Source organism: Gadus chalcogrammus, chromosome 14, assembly GCF_026213295.1.
Source record: "Gadus chalcogrammus isolate NIFS_2021 chromosome 14, NIFS_Gcha_1.0, whole genome shotgun sequence".
In the NCBI taxonomy this organism is placed as follows: domain Eukaryota; kingdom Metazoa; phylum Chordata; class Actinopteri; order Gadiformes; family Gadidae; genus Gadus; species Gadus chalcogrammus.
In genome coordinates, this window is record NC_079425.1 from 8,476,525 (window position 1) to 8,494,146 (window position 17,622).

The window sequence follows — 17,622 nt, forward strand, 5'->3', positions numbered from 1 at the left end:
GCACAGGTAGTTTTTGAGCAGGTGACGTCACAGTAATTTGGAGTAAACAGAAAGTGGTTGTGCGAAGGATCAGCAAGTAGTAATGGTTTGCTTCTTTAGTACTGTATAGCTGACGTACACAAAATGTATAGCTATCCACTTTCGAATAGTTTTTTTTTCCAATAATACAGCTGTTTTGGTCGCTCGCTGAAGGTAGATATATTTTCTCATTCAACAAGCGTCGAAGTCAGGAGAACACTCAAGATCGGAGTTGTGATAAATAACAATTCGGCACAGGCCTCGACTCAGTGGGAAACAAATATTCTTTCAACACTGCAATTTTTCCTTATATTGAAAAGTATAAAGTAGGGGAGTCTACGAGATAATAATTATCAGATTAAACCCCTCGCCAGGTCGGTACAGGTGGATACCTTTTTGGCAATGGCCGCTTTTCTCTTTCTATGTACACTTTTTCAAATACTGGCATTTGGAGAGTTTGCTTGTACTAGACATTTGATGTCAATAGATGGAGGACGAGAGGACAAGTTGAAGGAAGGTAAATTATTTTCTTACTGGATGACACAATTTGAATCTAATTTGCCTACATGTTGACACCGTTTTTCTCTGGTTTATTTGACTGAAGTTTTCCTAGAAGAGGAGAAGGCAAATCGGTTCTTGGGACGCCATCTACTGTTCAACAGGTTTGACTTTGAGATCTTCACTCCGGGAAATTTGGAAAGAGAGTGTTATGAGGAAGTGTGTAACTACGAGGAGGCACGGGAGGTCTTCGAGAATGACATAGATACAGTTAAGTGGTTAAAGCGCACTGAGTTCAATACGATTCTAATAGCAGCAGAAGCTTTTCATCACAGCTCATGTAACTGATTATTGTACTTTATTTTTTAGGGTGCTTTTTGGAAAAAGTATAAAGAAGGTAAGTCACAAGTGCTGATGAGGATTTTTGATTATTTTCTTCTTTCTTCCCTTGGAGACAGACACCTTTGACAATGGTATAATGTTTATGCTTGTATGCTGGATGTAAATCCAGAATTCAAACAGTTACCATGCTCTTAATTTTTCAATTTCTGTGTGTGGCTGTCCAGATGAAGGGAAGCGACCAGGAGGACGGCTAGATGTTACATCTCTCCTGGTGGGGTTGATATCGGCTGGGGTGTCCGTGGTTGTCATAGGCCTTCTCTCCTGGTACTTTTGTCATGGCAGGTGTAAAGAAGGCTCCTCGCGTACCAGGTACCCCAGTCCTATTTAAATTTGTAGCTCAAAATCTGATGCCTCAATAAGCCATTGAATATTAAAGGGGAATGACTACATCTGTTTGTGTGCAATTAAAAATAAAATAAACTTTTTTTTATTAGCTCAGTCAGGGTGCGTCGGAGGCGCAGTAATGCATCTGTGATCCTGCGGAGGCTGGAGGAGGTCGCTCTACAGCCGATGCCAACATTAGACAATCCTCCGATAGAGGGCATCCCCCTCCCGGACCTGCCCACCTATGAGCAGGCTATAGCAAAGGCCGGGCCTCACGATGCTCCACCACCTCCTTATCCTGGGTACTTGTATTTGCCTGCTTGTTGTTTATTCTTAAAGGAGCTGTAAGCGATGTTGTCTTTTTGGCTAGCTTCCTGTCTGTTTTTTAAGTTAGCCCTCCCCTCCCTTCTCCCCAGCTCTCGCTTGAGTCCTGGCTCTTTTTCCTGGCAGCTTTCTTTTCCTCTTTCTTTTCTCCAGACTTGTTTTCTTGCTTTGCCTGTTTGGTTGTGTAAGAGCGCTTGAATTGGTAGCAGAAATGGTGCTGAATTTCTGCTGCCTATACGTCAAGGCGCAGCGAGGAACGCCTCTATGGGGAGTTCTCTCTCCTGATTTGACAAAAAAGGAATGGGATACCATTAAAATTAAATCTGTATACTGCAGAGCGAAGGCAATGGGAGACCCATTTAACCAGGCCAAACACTCACTCTCCATCTGGCCATCGCTCTATCAGTGATGGCAGTCGGATTATTAAGCTATTCAACACTTATTCTATCACTCGATTACAGCGCCTTTAATCAAATACTATGTCCGAAAAGATGACAACCTCTGTATTCTGTCAATGATAATCTTTTCTTTTCTTTTTACCAATGTTGTATCCTCAGCTCAAGACCTGGGAGTATTCGGCGATAGTGTTTTGGAGGCAAAATACTTCACCTGACAACATTAAGCACAACTTTACAGTTTTCATTGATATTTATCTGTGCCCCTGACAAAGAATTACCTTTGGTCAGACATCGTCATTGAGGCCAGTCGTGGTTTTGATTAATTTAAGATTTTTTGTGAATCATTTGATTTGCTGCTTATTACACTGGTCTGTTCAAGCACTGTTCATGTAGTTTAGTTATACAAATAGAAATAGAAATGAAGTGAAGTAGATCTGAAGGCTGAGAAATGTAAAGCTGAACTGCAATCAAGATTATGATTGTTCTGTTTTACAATACAAGTATTAACGTAAATGATGGGATGAATGTAAGCTTGTGAGTGAACTCAAGAGAAGGAAAAGCAATGTATGAATATAATTACATTCCTTAATATACCTTTTTAAATTGAGATGCTATGGTTACGGTAATATTTTCTATTATTTTTCTTATCAAATTGTCTAAAGGATTTTTTGCTGTGGGTTATACATGAAGCTGTTGTTGGGCATATTTTACCACTAGGTAACATTATTCCACTGCAAACAAAAAACGTGTGTAGGCCAAAGCTCACAAAACTACATACTTTGAATAATTGGATTCTGCTATTTTGGGGGGAAAGGCCCAGATAATTTTGCTCTAATTTATAACAATGTATTTTTAAATCATACCCACCCATTACTTTGAATTATGAAAAATGTCTGATGTTAGTTCTGATGGTTTTCAAAGGTTGTTGGAACTTTTGCCTAATAAAAGTGAGGAATTTAAAATGTTATTTTGATATCCATCCAGTGTAAAGATGGAACATTGATCATTATTGAAGATTTTCCTGCTTCAAAGGTGGTCTCTGCAACTTTGGAAACCAAGGTTAACTGCATCACACATGACCAGAGAAAGCTACGTTTGTTATTCTCCAACCAAGTGATTGCAAGTTTTCAATACATTTTTAAGTTATATCGTTTCTTTAACAGAGAGACACAGGGAATGCATGTTGTGCCATAATTGATATTGAGTCGGCGAGGAAGCGCCTGTTGAACTCTAAGAGGTGCGTATCAAATTCTTTGTGTTTATTGCAGGGAAGATAAGATTGAAATTGTCTGTGAATGAAATGTTATGAAATGCAATTCAAACAAGGATGCTCAACCATTTGTGGCTTTTTCTCTTAATTGACCATGTAGACTGAATACACGTGGACGTGAAAGCAATTGTGTACTGTATCTGCTAATAGTTCTTTAATAGTACCTTCATATTTGGCTTTAATCCTGTCTGCCCTTTCTTAACTAATCACAACAATATTATACCACTTTATTAAGGAATGGATACAATCCAGTTTTCATGAATGGAAATGTTGGGTTAAATATACATTTGTATGTTAGTGTAGTCTTATGGGAGGTAAAGTTATATTTTAATATTTGAAATACTTAATTGCATAGTGTTCAGGTGAGAGCAGAAGTAACTTTCAACCTATGCTTGCGACCAGCTTTCAACTAGGGTTTGTGGTGCATCCTGGGAAAATAACCAACATGGGGTCTTGAAACCATGCAGTGCCTACACGGTTCTCGAAGGGACATGAACAATAACTAGCAAATTAGCCGAAAACGACTGCTTTCTCTGGGATATCGTAATTCAACACGGAGGTGTATGGGCTGTGCATCCCTGCAATGTGACTGTCTGGTTTGTCTGCTACAATGTGTGCCTGCTGCTCTAAAAAGCTCCATCGGGGAAGGGAAGCTTTCACCGGATGATGGACAGGAATTATCCGACGTCAAGCTTTGTGGACCCGCTGGTTCCACCAGCACAGACCGTGGCTTCTTGGGCCTATGAACGCAGCACATCGAGTATCAAGTCAAGGTAAAAGATGAAGGAGAGGGCGCGTCACCTTCTAAAGAAAATGTCGGTGTTAGGCGGCCTAGCAACGAGCGAAGAAAGGGTTTCATTATTAGGACAATATTCGGCTACGGTTATCAGGAATTTAAAGTTCAAATTAATTAACGAATGGATGTGTCTGTTCTTTATGAAAACTGGACACATCGGTAATCACCTTTCTATGGCTACCTTTCCCAGACGTTAGCTCATGTGGCTAGCGTACTGCTAATACGCGTAAAGTTAGTAAAGCTAATATCAACGGAGACTAAACGTCCATTAACCCCTTTGTAAACAAGTTGGGGCTATACTTGGCAGTTGCACGGGTAGAATATCGCCCCGGTATGTTCGGTGCATCTTGTTAAATATGTTTCGCTACCTGGTAGTATTGGTAGTTTGGCAGATTGATGCAGTTCTGTTTATACATCTAATGGACATATAAGCGTTTTGGTCATCTATATTTAGACGTATTTTTAAAGTGTCGTTTCTTTATTGCATACCAGTGTAGGCTGTCGGGTTACAGTATTTTTACATTGAAACACACTTATAGTTTGCGAGTATTGGAATCACACCAACTTTGTTTTACTGTGTGGATCACCAGATCTATTTTGTGGCCTGATGTTATTTTGGTTTTATTCACGTAACCTGTTTCGTTCTGCAAAATGTTAATTATTTCTGTTAAGTCTACCGCACGAGATTCCTAGCAAAATGTAAATGGCAATATGGAGTTAAGCCCACATGTCAATTTGTATTTGTTGTTCCTTTATTTAATTGAATTACGTTTAGTGTGTGTGTGTGTGTGTGTGTGTGTGTGTGTGTGTGTGTGTGTGTGTGTGTGTGTGGGTGTTGTGTGGTGTGTGTGTGTGTGTGTGTGTGTGTGTGTGTGTGTGTGTGTGTGTGTGTTGATTAGGGGACGAATTTAATGCAGATAACTCGAGCATTTCAACGGATGCCTCCTGGCATGAAGGGCACACCGTTTTATTTATTTGTTGCCTTCTGAAGCCACATCTTGAGGACTGCAGTACACGTATTAGGAAGAAAATAGGCCAACAAGTACATTTGTATACCTTTTACCTTGTTTCAAACGTACATGGTCCGTTACATTGTAGTTGTTATCAGCTACATTGCACTATGACAGATGTTTTCCGTCCTGGGTACTGTAACAGCATCCCGTCCCTTTAATGCAACATTCTTAATATTAGGCTTCAATATTTATATTTTCGACCTAATAAGATGTACAATTGTCCATAAAAGTAACTCAAATTGTGGTCGATTTATCTCAGCCAAGGGCTGCTGGGGCTGATTCGTTATAACTTATTTTCTTAAATGAAGTTATTAATTTGTAGTAGTACAGTTTAGCTGATGCATCAAACATAGTCAAATGTTTTTTTCAAGCAGCATAGAATCAACAACTCTCTTTCTATCATAGGAGAGAGATGCCAAACTCTTACTTTATGCAAGTCTATATTGATTGAGACATGGTTGGTATTATCTTAACCTTTTTGATATTCTGTATTTTTCTATTTTCAGTTCCGGTTATGGGGCAGCACACCTTGACACAGATCTCCTCCAGCGACCAAGCTATGTCTCCTCCCACCAGCTCCCCACGTACACCACATCTCCCCACCCCACAGGTCCAACATCTCCTCCATCCTCTTCACAGTAGCAACAGTTCCTCCATCCTCTTCATAGTAGCAACAACTCCTCCACCCTGTTCATAGTAGCAACATCTCCTCCACCCGGTTTATATTAACAATGTCTTCTCTATTTGGTTTATAGTAGTAACAGCTTTTTGATTTAATGGTAACATTTAGATCAATGAATGTTGTGCGCATCACAGTAATGACTTATCCGTGTTGATACATCTGTTTATTTTGTTTCAGGTCTCCCTGGAGTGTTTGACTCAAGTGGTCATACCTCTGAAACTTCTATCATGAGCTTCCTGTCCGCCATGGAGTCCAGAAGCCTTCAGGCTGGTCCTGTTAGTGCCTCACTGCTCCCCCCCTTCAGGACACCTTCATGGCCCGCCGGTGAGCATTGGATACTCAAATGAGTATGAATATCTGATAACGTATCGCACAAGGAATTTTGTGTTGTTTGATCCCTATTTATAACAATGACCATCGTTTGATTTGCACTTGGCTACTATTTGGGAGTCTGCAACGTAAATCCTTGCAGAATAAAACCATTATTTTCTATGGCTTGCTTGATCTCAGTTTCACTTTCCAGGCCTCATCCAGTCTTTGTTTCCTTCTCTTTCATACAGGCACCAACTCTTCGACAACAGAGCTGTACTTGACCGGTGCCCTGCCTCCAACAGCCACTTTCCCCTCGCCCGCCACCCTCTCTTATCAGCACACTGGTGCCTTCCCTTCGAGGAGCTATGCTTCCACCCCGTCTCTGGCCCTCCAGGATCCGGCCTCCTTCAGCACTTCCACCAACGGCCTCTTCTCTCACCACGATCCCCTCCTCCACCTAAAATCCAGCCAGACTGTCCTCCCCACGGCCCTGGCCTTCAACCATCTCTCTTCTCCCACCCTAGGCACTGCTCTGCCCATTCAGTCCTCCACCTATCGTTCTGCCCAGGAGTCCGCCCCCCATCTTCTACAGCCCCAGTTCAGCCTACTGTCCTCTCCCCTGCCTGTGTCCCACACCACCTCTCAACCGTATGCAGCCCCAGTCTTCTCAGGCTCTATTGAGAGAGCGCTTCAGCGAGAATGTAGTGTGATCAAACACCTCCAGAGGCCTTCCAGTAGCCACACGGTTGCAGACCAACTCACTAGCTCTCAGCACTCGTTAGAGGGGTATTTGGGCGCAGCCAGTGGAACGGAGATGTCCTACCAACAGGACCCCTCCAATCATTCTACAGTCTCCTGCAGCCCCCCCACAGTGGAAGGCTCTTCCCAGGGTGCCAATGGTGCCCAGCAGAGCAAAGCAGAGTCAGGAACCCAAGCCTATTCAGCCTCTTTGGCAGCCAAGGCAAAAGACTGTTCTTCCAAGCATCCTCCTGCAGGCAGAGAGGGTCATGGACACACCCAGAGCCTGCCAGGAAGATCTCCCGAGAGCTATTCCTCCCCTGGGCACAAGCAGAACTCTGTCATAGCAAACCAACAGCCGGTGGATCTGCCCAGCCTCCTCTCCACCAGTCTCCCTCAATCCTACGTTGCGTCCCGCAGCCAGCCCCAAACCGTTTCATCCAACTCCGACAAGCTGCCTTCCCTTTACACAACTCTTCCTACATTCTCCAGCCATTCTGCCTCTATTAATCAGACACTTCTCTACTCCTCCAGTCCTGGTCTCAGCCAGGAGCAAGTGGTTCAGTATGGAACCCACGTCCATGCCTTGTGTCAGGGCAATCTGTCGGAGAGCTACTCCTCCTCCCACGCCCAGGGGGCTCCTAGCGTAACGTACTCGTCTCAGTCGCAGGGGCAAGTTTCCCTCCCTCAGTCGCAGAGTTATGTCCCGGGACAGTCTTTGAACTCCCCGTACCCGTCCACGGTTACCCACAGTCTGCCCGCGTCTAATTCTACGCAGGGCTACACCCTGATGCAGTCACCAGTGGGAGGGAAAACTGATGACAACCAGCCCCAACCCCAAACCCAGTCCCAGAAATACCTGATGTCTGCTCCGTTGGCCAGTTACTCTGCAGCTGCTCATTCACAGTCACAGTTACAGAACAATATCAGGCCTTCAGTACAGGAACTAAAGGTCATCTATGGCAAGCACAAATTAGAAGAGCTTCCCATACAGGACTTGCAGGTTTCCATGGAGACCAATTCCCACAGCAATATGTCAGCCCACAACAATGTTGTTTATGTTGTGTCAAAAATGGAGGATCGCTACAAAACGCAGAGTGTCATCCGGAGCAATTCACGTGAGGATCATCTCATGGGACTGGAGCCTACCAACATGGTCCAGGTGAAGGAAGAAAGGCTGGACTCTTATCACCAACAGCACATCCAGTTAGGCAGTAGCCAGGGAACGACTGACCCCAAAACGACACACTCGACTATTATCTCTTCACATTTGGGCCTAAATGCAGAGCAGCTCAAACAACATTCTGTCCTCCTCAAATCTCCAGAAACGCATCAGCAAAACCACCAGAACCAGGGTCTGGACCAGGGCCAGAACACTGAACCCCAGACCCAGTTCATCAGAGTTCCTAACTCTCAGGTTACCCTTGAACACAACCAGATGATTATGCTGCAGCAGCAGCAGCCCCTGGTCCACCACACTCAGAACCCCTCAAAGGTGGTTTCGCCACACATGCTGTCCACACAGGCATCAGGCTCCGTTCAAGTACAGTACCCCCACATGGACGGAGAAATGCTAAACCCCGGCATCACTGATGCCCAGAGTCGGCAGGGTGCCGTGCTGTCAGAACAGGGCTCGGGGGGCACAGACTCGTCTAAACTCATCCAGCCATCGAAAGATCACTACAGCCAGGCTGTGAACCACCAGTCGCACGATGCCAAAAACCAATTCACCCTGAACTCCATTTGCTTCCCTGACTCCATGCTGATGGTGGACGACAGGAACATTCTGTCCAATGTCGATGACATTTTGGCAGCCACAGTGGTGGCCTGTGGTGTCACACCGCAGGACTTTGTCAAAGCTACGTCCGCCATGGAAAGGGAAATGGCAAACCCAATAGACTCCAAGGGTCACTTCCAGACGCTGGATGTGAGGCATATGTCCCCGAGCTTCTCCACAGCACAACAGCCTATCATGGCCAACACTAACTCCCAGACCATGGCCATGACACTAAACGGAGGTCACTCGACCGCAGACTGCCAGGGTCATTCCGTTCACACCAACAGCGGTTGTGACCTGAACCCCAACGTCGACCGAGGTATATCGGAGAGCGATTACCATCTGGCAAGCCAGGTCTTTGACACCTCCGGCCTCCAGAACAGTGGCCCGGGTAAAGGTATCAAAAGGGAGGACGGCCTGATGGAGTGTCATGGCCCGGACGGCTTGCCCAAAAAGAAGGCCCGCAGCAAGTCCACCGCCCAAGAGGAGGAGAGCGGGCCGTGCCGGTTGGTGAAGCGCGGCGGGCCCGCCAAGCGGCAGAACTCTCGCGGCAGCGACACCGGCTCGTCGTCCTCGTCCACGCCAAGCGTGCCGTACGACGGCTATCAGCAGCAGGAGCGCATCCGGCAGAAGATCCGGGAGGTGGAGGAGAAACAGCCCGAGGTCAAAACGGGCTTCATCGGCTCCTTCCTGGACTTCCTGAAATCGGGCCCCAAGCAGCAGTACTCGCCCAGCCCCGCGCGGACAGTCAGTCGCCCCAGGAAGCCCTCCAGCTCCTCCAAGCCGCCCGCCTGCCCCCCGCCCCCGCTGAACAGCAGGCCCCAGCTTCCCCCTGGGGGGCCCCTGATGTCCCCCGAGGGCCTCGGCGGCAGCGGTCATCACAAACGCCTGGACGAGGACCTCCACAAGAACCTGGAGACCCTGCCGTCGTTCAGCTCGGACGAGGAGGACAGCACGGGGAAGAACCAAGCCCTGCGGAACAGCATCAGCTCGGCTCTGTCGGCCCTGGACGAGGTGTCCGACCGGAGGCCAAGGCCAGGTAGTAAAACACTTTGGCTGACCACTGCCTTGAGAACAGAATGTTTGTTATTAAGTACTGTGTAATCTGAAGATCGGAACCCTGTTCAAAAAAATTAGGAGCGAAATAATTTTAGTCATCATCGTTAGAAACGTTGAACTTATGTGCACTGGTGCAACTCAAACAGAATGTTGGTTACAGAAGGGCAATTTTTCATTTCAATTCATCTTGCGTCAAATTAAGGCCTTCACGACATAAAGCATCCTCAAACAAACGGCTATGATGCATTTAATCAAGGCGCAACTGCAGTGCTGTGCTATAATGTGCGGCATTAACTCGTCCAAACTTGTCCTTCTCCAGACATCAGAGCCCCTTGTTCCATGATGAAACAAGACCAAGCTCCCAGCATGCCGCAGGCCATCTCCGAGACGCGTGTGGCGCGGGCGACTGCTCCCCCCAAAGCCGTCACGACCACCAACGCCTCGTCGGGGGGGAAGCGCTCTCCTGTGTCGGAGGGCTTGAAGGACTCCCTCCCCGGCCAGCTGGCCCTCCAGCTATCCGGCGTGGCCATCGAGGGGCTGACGGACGAGGAGCTCTCCGACAGCGGCGGAGAGGGGATGTATCGGGAGAGGGACGAGTTCGTGGTCCGCAACGAGGATATAGAGAACCTGAAGGTACGACGAGGGAAATCGTCGTTTTTGTAGTTGCTTGCACAGAAGGACACACGATGAGCATATTTATTTTGCAATAGCATTCTTTCTAGTTATTTTTCTGACTAGAATGCAAACAATTAATTTGGGGCTCAATAAAAGTGAATCATTGGGAGGGCGAGGCATACAAATATTGGAAACTGAATCTTTGAATCTCACTGAGGTGAATTGATCTATGAGACATGAGGCTATGTATATCCCGTAAATACAGGTTGATGTGTGTGTGTCTGTCTGTGCCTTTGTGTATGCAGTTGACCATGAGAGCCGGCCGGGAGCCTCCATCCATCTGGAAGGTTCAGAAGGCGTTGCTGCAGAAGTTTGTTCCGGAGTTGAGAGACCGGAAGCGGGTGTTCTCCGCCACAAACAGTGTAGGTTCAAACCCACGCACGCAGCTCCCTCTGTGAGCGAGGTGACATTTCGCTCACAGTTGAGAAAAGGACTTTGTGGTTTGCGAGTAGTTTGCACTTTAATATTTTGTGTATTTTGATTCATTAATTTAATCATAATTTTGCACGTTTGCATACATTTCTTATTGTTTCATAAAATGTATACATAAAGCCAGGGTAGGCCTTCAGAGAGATGTTTTTTGGAACTATATTTAGTATTCCACCACACCTTCAGGCCTCCTTCTAAAGCCGATCCCCCAACACTTAACCAGCTCGCCAACTTTAGTAATAGGTCTGCCTAGCCTGCAGGCAGGTATGCCATCCGTTTTATTCTGGCTGACGGAAATTATTGGAGAGGCTTGTTTCAAGCCTATGCTGAAAATAATTTCTACAAATTTCTAAAAATAAATTGACCACCATGGCTTAAAATAAAGATGGTTAAATTGAGTCGTTATCGACCTCATCACCAACGGTCTGTCGATAATTTCTTTGCTTGCAGTACCTTGGATATTTCGGTGACGCGAAGACCATGTACCAGCGGGTGTACGTGAAGTTCCTCGACACAGTCAACAAGCGGGAGTATGTGCGTGTGTGCAGCCGCAAGCCGCGCTGCAAGCCCATGAGCTCCCTACGGTAACCGGCGCACAGAGAGCCACGTCCCTGTGGCCTAACGTCCGCCATCGCCCAAGGTATAAGGCCCTAGAGCTGGTGTCACCCTCTTCTGTTCTGCCACCCAGGGGAGCCCAGGTGAAGACCCTGCTGGGCCTGTCGATAGGGCCGTGCGCCGTGGCCCTGGGCCAGAAGCCGCGGGCCAAGCAGCCCAAGCCCAGAGCGGAGCCCCCGCCCAAGAAGAGGAGGAAGTGGAAGGAGTTTTCCTCCACCCTCTCCGGCTCCTCTGCTGAAGACGGCGGGGACGACGATGGTGGGGAAACGTTTCAACCTCTCTCAATCTATGTAAACCTAGCGAGACGGATAGATGGTTCCCCTTTGGGGGATGCTGTTGTCCTAAGCCTCTTGGCATTGGGAATCAAACCCCTAACCCTGGCAGCGTTGAAGTGAGACACACTGCTAACCCTTCACTGGGTAACGACGAATTAGTTAATTTGTTATAAAACATAACTTTGATGTCGACTTTGTACATGATTTGGGCGCGAGTAGAGACAAACAGAGCACAAAAACATACATTAACCTTTACCTCATTCTTAGTTTCTGTTCCACTTTGAGGCCACTTAAGATAGACCGGACTGCGATGACTCCTGCCTGGCATTATGATGACCTATTCCACCCCCCACACAGAGTTCACGCCCCCGCTGCCCTTCTCCTCGAGGAACCTCAACACGCGGACCATGAAGGAGACGTTCCGGAGCTTCGTGGAGCTGCTGGTCGGCGTGGCGATGGACGAAGACGTGCTGGCGGCGCTGGAGAGGGAGAACGGTCAGTCCACGCGCCGCGCGTCCTAGCGGCGGCCCCCTGTGTCTGTCGTGTGTTTCGGAGGCAGTCGGTGAAGGTGTGATGGTGACCGATGAATGCTTTCAGATGAGCTGCTGCTGCCCCACATGAAGCGGGTGGACGGGGTGATCACGGACAACCGGAAGCACCTGCTTCACAAGCTGCACATCGGACAACTGCTCAAGGTGAGCGCCCCCCTCCGTCTACTGGTTGGGCTCGCATGACTTTCAGCGCCTCCATTGTGCCGTCACTTTCCTGGACAGGTGCTTAATGGGAGGGGAGAAGGCAATGGGTGGAGAAATGCATTCCCACATTATTTTTGACTAAACCCTCACAAGGTTCTAAATCAAATAAGAAGTCGAGGTGGCAAAGTATAAGCAGTCCAATGAGTGTAAATGACTCGTCCGCATCTGTCCGCCTTAACCCTTGTTGAGAATGTATGCAACTTGGCCCTCTTGTTGTCGACCTGCAAGGTGCTTTGCATAACAAATGCCTTGTGTACTCCATTATTCTACTAAGGATCTCATAAACGGTGGTCCTACGTGCACGTTATCAAGTTTTAACATGTGAAGAATCGTAATAATTCTATAATGGAGGCTTGGCTCCCATTGACCCAACTCGGTTATGAAATGGATCCTCCCGGTTCCGTAGCCTAGCACAGCAGCTTACTCCCGTGCTGCCTTTCCACAGACGGCCCTGGACAGCTTCCCTGAGATCTCAGTGGTTACTGAGCTAAAGAAGGACGGGGAAACGCCAGCCTTCAAGGTGCGCCTCAGCGGGAAGGCCTACAACAGGAAGACCATGAAGCCCTTTAAGATGCCCAACAAAGTTCCCCTGGTGAGCCACAAAGTGTGTGTGTGTGTGTGTGTGTGTGTGTGTGTGTGTGTGTGTGTGTGTGTGTGTGGTGTGTGTGTGTGTGTGTGTGTGTGTGTGTGTGTGTGTGTGTGTGTGTGTGTGTGTGTGTGTGTGTGTGTGTTGCATTGTTGTTCAATGTTTAAAAAAATACCGGGCGGTGATGTACATTCAATGCGTGTCCACTAGATGGCTCTACTGAGTGAATAGTGTGGCCGCTCAGAGCAGACTTGTAACGCCGTGCTCTTGTGTCTAGGAATACACGGTGGACCAGCAGAAGACCCAGTGGTTCTCCCTCTACCACTCGTTGCAGCATTACAAGTACCACACTTACCTCATGTGTAAAGATGAGGTAAGAGGTTCATGCACTCATCCACTGACTCCATGCTAATCCTTTCATTCAGCCATACTTAGTTCATTCACTCAGCCAGAGAATGAACTTGATATTTCTATTGTCGATTGTACAGATGTGCATTTCTTAAGTGTTGGTGTAGCAAGAAGTGACACACAACCTGTTCCTATTATTCATCTTATTCCCCCCCCCCCCTGTAGATAGCAGCTCTGGGGGTGCAGGCAGGCCCGATGGGCCAGGATGAGACGGTGCAGAAGTGTCTCCAGAACGGAGCATGGCTGGAGGGGCTGTTTGAGCGCTTCGGGGAACTGCTCAACCAAGTGCAGCAGGTCTGCCGATAGCCGCAGAGAAACGGTGGCAAGAAACGGATAAGTTCACCTCGCCCCCCCCCTATTCTAGGATGGATTTCCCCCAACCTCCCCGGCCAGTGTGTAATGCATGAAGGGTGGCTCGGGGCTGTGATCCCGCCCTGCGTTCAGGGAGGGACTGCGGGCCTGTGTTCTCACACGGATGGGACGTCATTACAGGTGTGTAAGCCTGTACGGCGGGGGAAGCCAGGCAGCCGGCACCCCGGCCTGAGTCCTTTTTGGGAAAGCAACTGGACCCGTGGAGGACAGGAAGTGTTTTTGTGCATCTGTGTTGTTTTTCTGTAGTAGCAAGCCAACAGAGAAATGGACATTTTGATAGAGTTACATGATATGTTTAGTATTTTTAAACGGTCAGTTTTTTGTATAAAACAAAATATTAGAAAAATGTTGCTAGAATTTAACCAACAAGCATGCACTAGATGAATAGAGCAGTTACCCTAGGCCTAGGTAGGAGTGTTTTTTTTTCTTTTGGTAAAAAAAAATGTATGTATAATCATAGATTTATATATAAACTATGTAAAACAACCATTTTTGTAATGGTGTGCCAAACTCTATAAACTATATATTCTGTACATTTTGTAAAGAAAGAAAGAGGTGTGTTAGGAGTGGTTTGCATAGCAAATCTTTGAAGAAAGATTTGCTCAACTATAGTATAGAAAAAAACCTTTTTGTCTTTCAAAAAAAACCTTTACTTGTAACACAATTTTTGATTCTGATGGATTCAGTGCAATTCCAATTCTACTTTTTATGAACATTTTAGTAATGTTACTACCTTGTTTTATCTCTGGGCAAAAGGAAAACAAAACAAGATTATTCTTTATATAACTATCTCTACAGGTGTAGTCTGCATTTTATCAAAAAAAATAGAATTATTTTTCACAGAAGCACATATTGTTATACCAGTGGCTTGTTCATTACGTTTTGTAAGAGGCTTTTGCATTGTTATTCAGAGAGATCTTCCTACTTGGACTCTTCATAGTTTACATGAGTTGCAACTATGACGCCGTATCTAAAGCATTGTGTTCTAAAGATGCCGTTTGTAGGTTGCATGGAAGGTCTAGTCGACGCCAGGAAGGTTTCACTTCTCGTCCCTCACATTGTTTAATGTTTATCAATGCACACAATGTGTTTTTATGGTGTTTGTATTTCAATACCATATCGTAAAGCTTCAGTCCGTCATGATATGGGCGAAACGATTCAGTTTCGGCGAGGATGTCCGTCATAAATGTAATTGTAAAGAACTTTTAGTGCCTACAAACTTACAAACTGCATCTTTACCACGTTAATCATGTAACTGCATTCAAAAAGTGATCTTCTTTTCAAGTGTAGGTACACTGCAGATATTTTCTGATGTGAAAATAAATTTCCTAATTAACATGAGTGGTAATATTTGTTTCGTATCCAGTGAATTATTACGTGTGCCGCTGACCGAATGTTTGTCCAGCAGGAATGTTATTATAGGTGTGTTTAACCACACGTTCATTCGGTCTTTGCCATATCCTAATAACAGGACCTCATTCCTTGAACTTGATATTTTATCAGTATTCCTTCCTGTTTATTTAAGTTTCATTCGGGGAAAATGAGATGCCTTCCTCTAACACCTTTACAGTGCATAATTTATTGTGGTTATCGTGAAATTGCAGATTTTTCTCTCAGTCAACGATGTCAGCCACTACATAAAATCGGATCATGCTATATTATTGATCTGGAAGCAGCGGAATACAGAAACTGTTACTTTTGAGGAAATTATTTATGGGGTTTGTCATCAAGTGGAAACCCAAAATTGATTGTCAAACGTTTATTTAGGGTAACAACTGCTAGCTTTAAATACACAGAAAAATGATGATCCCATTGTGTGATTTATCTAGCCCCTCCCCTTTGGTTAGTCATTCCCTTCCTGATAGAATATGTTGCCTTATACTGAAACTATATGTGCTTACTTTTTATCATAATGATACACATCAGGATGAGATGAGCATGGTTTCACAATCACCTGCTCATTGTTGATGTGTGAGTTTCTAGTATTGCATTTGGGGGGGTTGGAGAGTGGGGATTAAGTGGCGGGAAAAACCTATCCATGCGCTCATGACCAAACTATTCCCTGGAAAAACGGGTGGCCGCCAGTGTGTACCGAGTCAAGGGGTCCCTGGGCCCTGTTCAACGAGTCAATGAATAAAATATGATTGTGCAGCCACTCTTTCACAATGCCGTATTATCATGCACCGCGCAAGACAAGTGCGCCAGTGTGCTCTGTCGGCTGCCCTGTGAAGAGGCACCACTGTCCCCCCGTCATTTAGTGGCGTTAGTGGCCCAACGGCGGGGGAGGCTCAGCCACACCAGACTCTGGGATTCCGACCCGGACCAATGCCAGGGAAAGTTTTTGAACGTCTGCTGTCCGGGGGGTTGGGGAGGACGGGAAGGGGGGTTATGAATTTTAATGTGTGCTGCATTGCTCTGCATGTGGGAGATAAACTGAGAGGGCAGTGTGAGCAGACAATCGGAACACAGTCCTTTCGATTGTTGTTGTTTTGGAGATTACAGACGGGACTACCGGACTCCGGCTTGGGAATGCTGCTTGGGCTCGTGGGTGGTTAACTCGGATATTTGGGCTCGAACCCCGATGTCCACAGTGTACCTGTAGGCAACCCAGAGCAAGATGGCACTACCCCAACCTGCTCCGTTATGTTATGTAACTAGATTCACTGCAAGCCTCATTGGATGAAAGTATCTGGGACTTTTATCCAAAGCAACTTTTTCCTTATACTTTTCAGTTTAAACTGTGACATGCTCTTAGAAGACTGTGGCAACTTGTTTTTCACATCAGTCCTCTGGCGGATTGGAGACGAAGGGGTGATTGCATAAGTCCGGGAAGAGGGAAGAAGTTTAGGCGTACCGCTGTTTATGGAGAGCGGGGAATCAGGGATGAACAGCACAACAGATGCTGCCAAAAGTTTTGGTCTAAGGTCCAAAAACAGCAAATTCATAACAAGGGATTATACTGCGCTGTTTCTGTAGTTGAATCTAGAGGGACAGTACAGTTTGAGTTCACTCAGTGTTTGGGGCGCAATCAACTGAAGAAAATGGCCCCCAGTACTTTCAATATTTATGGTTATATATGAGACCATCTACAATAAAACAGAATGCACCTTAATGTCTGAAAGTGAGAGTTTGATTTCAGTAAATAATTGGCAGGCTTTATAAAGGCTTTAATAACTTTGCTTTGACCTTGTTGAATGTTGACAAGTTTACTGATTACATTCAGAAGGTTCCCGCACTCCTTCCTAGCTCTCTCTCACTTGCTCTATATCCATTTCCCTCTCTATTCCCTCTCTCTCTCTCACACTCTCTCTTGCTCTTTATTCACCTTCAAGCTACACAAACAATATTCCCATGCTCTTGCCCGGTTTCAGTCAACCCTTGGCGACTTACCTTGTGTACTTTCTCCATTCTTATGTCATGTATTTTTCAGCAGTGGACAAAACACCATCACAAGCCTCCCCCCTCTTCCCCCAGAGTAGTGGAACCTGTTTCCTGCTGTAGCTACAACATTCCCTTGATGCCTGTCGTTCCCCTAAACCAAACGTTTACGGCATGTCATTACATGACCTCTGCAGACTAACGTCTATGGTGAAAATGTGAAGTTCACGCTGTTATTAGTAAAGTCAAGGCTTCCCGGTGGGATTCTGAATGATGCAACACCTATAAAGATTAACTTATCATAAAAAATTGGTTAACAGTAGTAGCAAGAAACCTGCTACCCTCTTAATTTAAACCTAAATTATACATTTAGAGCAACTACTCAACTCAGGCCAAGTCGGGCATTCCTTCGTGTGAAAGAAATTTCACACGAAAGAAGATTTTGCAAGGCTAGTGATCCAACCAGTTTGCCAAACATGGTGTGTGTGTGTGTGTGTGTGTGTGTGTGTGTGTGTGTG

The 17,622-nt window shown here is 46.1% G+C and overlaps 2 protein-coding genes across 2 annotated transcripts; both read left to right on the plus strand.

Annotated features, from left to right (window-relative positions):
* Positions 1 to 3,338, plus strand: prrg4 (proline rich Gla (G-carboxyglutamic acid) 4 (transmembrane)). Its single transcript, XM_056607112.1, has 6 exons — positions 1 to 535; positions 623 to 786; positions 886 to 913; positions 1,083 to 1,227; positions 1,353 to 1,544; positions 2,124 to 3,338. The coding sequence occupies exons 1-6, from the start codon at positions 421 to 423 to the stop codon at positions 2,149 to 2,151; spliced, it is 672 nt and encodes a 223-aa protein (XP_056463087.1). The 5' UTR covers positions 1 to 420; the 3' UTR covers positions 2,152 to 3,338.
* A 142-nt stretch (positions 3,339 to 3,480) lies between these two features.
* qser1 (glutamine and serine rich 1) lies at positions 3,481 to 15,559 on the plus strand. Its single transcript, XM_056607109.1, has 13 exons — positions 3,481 to 4,007; positions 5,550 to 5,653; positions 5,903 to 6,049; positions 6,286 to 9,591; positions 9,931 to 10,244; positions 10,532 to 10,648; positions 11,166 to 11,299; positions 11,404 to 11,588; positions 11,963 to 12,100; positions 12,203 to 12,300; positions 12,806 to 12,952; positions 13,224 to 13,319; positions 13,520 to 15,559. The coding sequence occupies exons 1-13, from the start codon at positions 3,898 to 3,900 to the stop codon at positions 13,658 to 13,660; spliced, it is 5,037 nt and encodes a 1,678-aa protein (XP_056463084.1). The 5' UTR covers positions 3,481 to 3,897; the 3' UTR covers positions 13,661 to 15,559.
* Positions 15,560 to 17,622: the final 2,063 nt, after the last annotated feature.

Bases quoted from the DNA above. Each gene is read 5' to 3' on its own strand.
- prrg4 (XM_056607112.1), top strand. From the start codon at position 421: ATGGCCGCTTTTCTCTTTCTATGTACACTTTTTCAAATACTGGCATTT. The intron at 914-1,082 runs GTAAGTCACAAG...GTGGCTGTCCAG, and splicing joins TTGGAAAAAGTATAAAGAAG to ATGAAGGGAAGCGACCAGGA. The intron at 1,545-2,123 runs GTACTTGTATTT...TTGTATCCTCAG, and splicing joins CCACCACCTCCTTATCCTGG to CTCAAGACCTGGGAGTATTC.
- qser1 (XM_056607109.1), top strand. From the start codon at position 3,898: ATGATGGACAGGAATTATCCGACGTCAAGCTTTGTGGACCCGCTGGTT. The intron at 11,300-11,403 runs GTAACCGGCGCA...TCTGCCACCCAG, and splicing joins AAGCCCATGAGCTCCCTACG to GGGAGCCCAGGTGAAGACCC. The intron at 13,320-13,519 runs GTAAGAGGTTCA...CCCCCCCTGTAG, and splicing joins ACCTCATGTGTAAAGATGAG to ATAGCAGCTCTGGGGGTGCA.